The sequence below is a fragment of the Salmo salar genome, chromosome ssa16 (genome assembly GCF_905237065.1).
Source record: "Salmo salar chromosome ssa16, Ssal_v3.1, whole genome shotgun sequence".
In the NCBI taxonomy this organism is placed as follows: domain Eukaryota; kingdom Metazoa; phylum Chordata; class Actinopteri; order Salmoniformes; family Salmonidae; genus Salmo; species Salmo salar.
The window spans coordinates 71,646,882-71,650,997 of record NC_059457.1 but is presented as its reverse complement, the minus strand read 5'-3'; the positions used below and the strand labels follow the sequence as shown (position 1 = coordinate 71,650,997).

Sequence of the window (4,116 nt, the reverse complement as noted above, 5' to 3'; positions counted from 1 at the left end):
CCTTAATCAACTGTGTGTCAGATCAACCCTGTCTGTTTAGTTTTCGCTTTGTGTTGTAGCTGTTTGTGAGAAATCAATCTAGACAAATACCAAGATATATTTTGAACAAAGTATAGTGAAGTAAAACATTAGGGACGTGCTCTTTGGAGCAGGGTGGTAGGACCGGGACTCAGGTGATTACAGTCCTATGCTGCACTAGTGTTCACTGTGACTGTCTTCCTCTGACAATTGTGAGTAAAAATGATTACTATATAGTCTGGCTGTTTTTAGTTGTCTTTTGCTGGTCTATCTCTTCAAAAATATCATACAAATGTGTGTTTTATTCTTATTCAGACAATGTTATTACCCTTATCTACTCATTTCTAATTTGATAGTGGTCTTTTCCTTTTTTCCTTTCTACTCTAGTTTGTCTTTATCAGTAAAGCAAACTTTTTGTGAGTTATGTTGATAATTTGGCTGACCTATAATTAATAATCTGTCAGTTATTTTGAGGACCACAATACCAACAGCTATCAGTGTTATTGCAACTTCATTGAATTGTTTAATTATGTTACATTTCCAGCCCCCAAATGATGTAACAATTAGTCACTGGATTTGTCTTTGTTATTCTCTCTAGATCTGAAGTAGATGTCAAGCCCCTCACAATGACACTCAATATAACTATGCCAGGACAACGATGTGGGTCTACACTCTCTCAGCTGAGACTCTTTCTTTGTTTCCTGATGTATTGTTCGGTTCTTGCTGATCCAGTATGTGGGTACTTCCTGAAAAACTGCACAATCCGGGGTAATCTCAGTGACCCCTCTGACATGATAGTACTCTGTCAAAAGAGGAACCTAAATGTCATACCTATAGACATTCCACAGAATGTAAGTGTTTTAGATGTGGCCATGAATAACATTTCCAACATTGGAAAGTTGGATTTTAAAGGCCTGTCAAACCTCAAAAATCTGAACATGTCAAGAAACCAGATCTCTCAAGTGGACGATGGGTCTCTTGGACACCTAGAGGCTCTTCAGGAACTGGGTTTGGCTCATAACAGACTCACAACCCTGTCAGACCACATGTTTCAGGGCCTGGTCAACCTCTCCCTGCTACATCTGGACAACAACCTAATCTCAACCATCGGGTCCTCATCCTTTCAACTTCTCTCCAGTTTGAAGACAGTGAATTTAACCAAGAACAACCTTTATAATATGAAGGACGTTCAGCCAATTGTACAATTACCACACTTACAGGAGTTGTACATTGGGAGCAACAGATTCACCTCTTTCCAGTCACAGGAAATATCAAACACTTCTATAGAGCTGAGGCTGTTGGATTTATCCAGGAATCCATTGGGAATCTTCAGGGTCACGGCAGATGTTCTTCCTTACCTTGAGGTGTTAGACATCGCCTACTGTGGCCAACTTGGCCGCATGGAATGGGAGGTGCTGGACAGGTCTTTTTTGAGCAACGTCAAACGTCTGAACCTGAGCGGGATTGAGATGTCTTTCGAGAGGATGGTTATGGTGCTGCAGACTGTCAACTCCTCATTAGTCCATCTGAGACTGTATGACATTGGTGAAGAGAGGGTCAAGGCTCTCACTGATATTGCCTGCCATATACCTACACTTAGCTTGCTCCGACTGCATCATAACAACATAAGTGTTCTCTCTAAGGAATTTCTGCAGTCATGTAAACATTTGACCGAAATGGACGTATGTGATAATAATATTAATCAGCTGTCTGAGTTTTCATTCAGATCAATGGAGCAATTAAGTACTTTGAAACTGGGCCACAACAGCCTTTCTTCCGTGCCAAATGCCACAAGAAATCTACCCACACTGAAGATCTTGGATCTGAGCTTCAATATCATCAATAAACTTGGCTGCTCAGATTTCGCCAATCTCACAGGACTCACACAACTCTTTCTTTTCCACAATCAAATCTCCAAACTTCCAGGATGTGTATTCCAGGATTTGAAAGAATTAAGGATCCTTAAAGTGGGATCAAACAAAATCCTGACCTTGAATGATGTCTTCATGAATGGTTTGCACAAACTTGAGACTTTGAATTTTGCAGGCAATAAACTGAGCTCTATCAGAAAAGGAGACTTTAAAGGCTTAGCATCACTCAAGACTCTGCTTTTATTTGACAATCAGATTGCTAGTCTTGAAGATGGAGCCTTTGAGGGATTGGTGAATCTGACAGAACTTAGACTCGAGTCAAATAAGATCACTCAAATAGACATAAGAAATACTGTGCTCACGGGACTTCCACGCTTCAGAACTCTTGATATATCCTGTAATTTCATCACATATGTAAATAATGATAAATTAGACCCTCCACCCTTCTCTCATCTGACATCTCTGGAGAACCTGCACATCCATAGTCAGCGTCACAAGGGATTGTCTCATCTACCTAGCAACTTCCTTGAAGGTCTGAAATCTTTATTGGCATTCAAGGCAGGGAATCTCAATATTAAGGAGCTGCACCCAAACACATTTATTCACACACCCCGGTTGTGGTACCTTGATATCAGTAAGAATGCATTCACAGCCCTCAAGCCAGAGCTGTTTCACCCAACCCCAAGGCTCAACAGAATGTACCTGTCCAAAGCACGACTTCAGTCCTTAGATTTCCTCATAGGAGCAAACCTCAGTAGAGTCACTTTCTTGCAGGTGAGCAAGAACGATATAACAGTAGTCAATGAGACAGTGTTGCATTCTCTCCCTGCCTTGACATACCTGGACATGCAAGATAATGCTTTCACCTGTGGCTGCAGCGATGCTTGGTTTGTCAATTGGATGGAGAACGACAACCAAACACAAGTTGTTGGTGCAGGAGAATTTACCTGCAACTATCCTGCCGATCTAAAGGACACCAAGCTGTTGGATGTTGAGCTTCAGTTCTGTACAGTACACTTAGGACTTTACTACTACATCTCTACAACTTGTTTGGTCCTCCTCACCCTGGTAGCATCCTTTGCCTACCACTTCCTGAAATGGCAGGTAATTTACGGCTATTACCTCTTCCTGGCTTTCCTCTATGACACCAAGCAAAGGAATAAGCTCACTCCTCATGGCTGTCAGTATGATGCCTTCATCTCCTACAACGCCCACGATGAGCCCTGGGTCCTGAGGGAGCTTCTGCCAGAGCTGGAGGGAGAGCAGGGCTGGAAACTGTGTCTCCACCACCGGGACTTCCAGCCAGGCAAACCAATCATAGACAACATTATGGAAGGCATCTACGGAAGCCGCAAGACCATCTGTGTGATCAGCCACCGCTACCTGGAGAGTGAGTGGTGCTCCCGGGAGATCCAGGTGGCCAGCTTCCGGCTCTTTGATGAGCAGAAGGACGTCCTGATTCTGGTGTTCCTGGAGGAGATCCCTACCCACCAGCTGTCACCCTACCACCGGATGAGGAAGCTGGTGAAGAGACGCACATATCTGAGCTGGCCCAGAGCTGGGGAGCAAACCGGGGTCTTCTGGCAGCAACTACGGCTGGCTTTAGAGACCAAGGACGGCCCTCCTGAGGAAAATCCCATCCTCTCTGGTGTGCAGGCTCTGTGATAGTGAAACCTTGATTTGAAACAACCATCACACTCTGAACCTTTTCTGTATATTTACATTGAAGATGCACTCTCAAACTGTTGTATTATGTCAGCCAGTTGTTTTGAAAGTGGCGCTCACGAGCCAGAAGTGGTCCCCATTTTCTGTGTATTACGTCATCTAAAGTTTTTTTAACCAATTTGTATGATATGTTACGAATCTAATTTGTACTATATAGTATGTTATGATTTTGCTGTGCTCTGCATCCTTGAGTGCATCTTTAAGAAATCGTTAGTAGTATTGACGCACCAATGCGTCGATCTAAGTAACATAATAAAAAAATCCTGGTCTCAGAGCATTTCGTATTATTCTGTACATTTATCTGAAAGACCACATTTAGTATGATATGTTATGTTTCGTATGGTGTGTGTTAATGTATTAATGTAAAACGTACAATATGTTACAAATTTGCAAAACATAATATATGTTATGAAATCTAGCTAAGTGGCTAGGTGGTTACCGTTAGCTAGGCTAGGGGTTAAGGTTAAGTTTAGGAGTTAGTTTAAAGGGTTAAGGTAAGGGT

The 4,116-nt window shown here is 42.4% G+C and overlaps 1 protein-coding gene across 1 annotated transcript; it reads left to right on the top strand.

Moving 5' to 3' along the window:
- LOC123727867 (toll-like receptor 13) lies at positions 1-4,116 on the top strand. The gene is made up of 2 exons (XM_045697673.1): positions 1-230; positions 617-4,116. The coding sequence occupies exon 2, from the start codon at positions 645-647 to the stop codon at positions 3,552-3,554; it is 2,910 nt and encodes a 969-aa protein (XP_045553629.1). The 5' UTR covers positions 1-230; positions 617-644; the 3' UTR covers positions 3,555-4,116.

What these genes read in the sequence shown, in the direction of transcription:
- LOC123727867 (XM_045697673.1), top strand. Translation starts at nt 645, where the DNA reads ATGACACTCAATATAACTATGCCAGGACAACGATGTGGGTCTACACTC.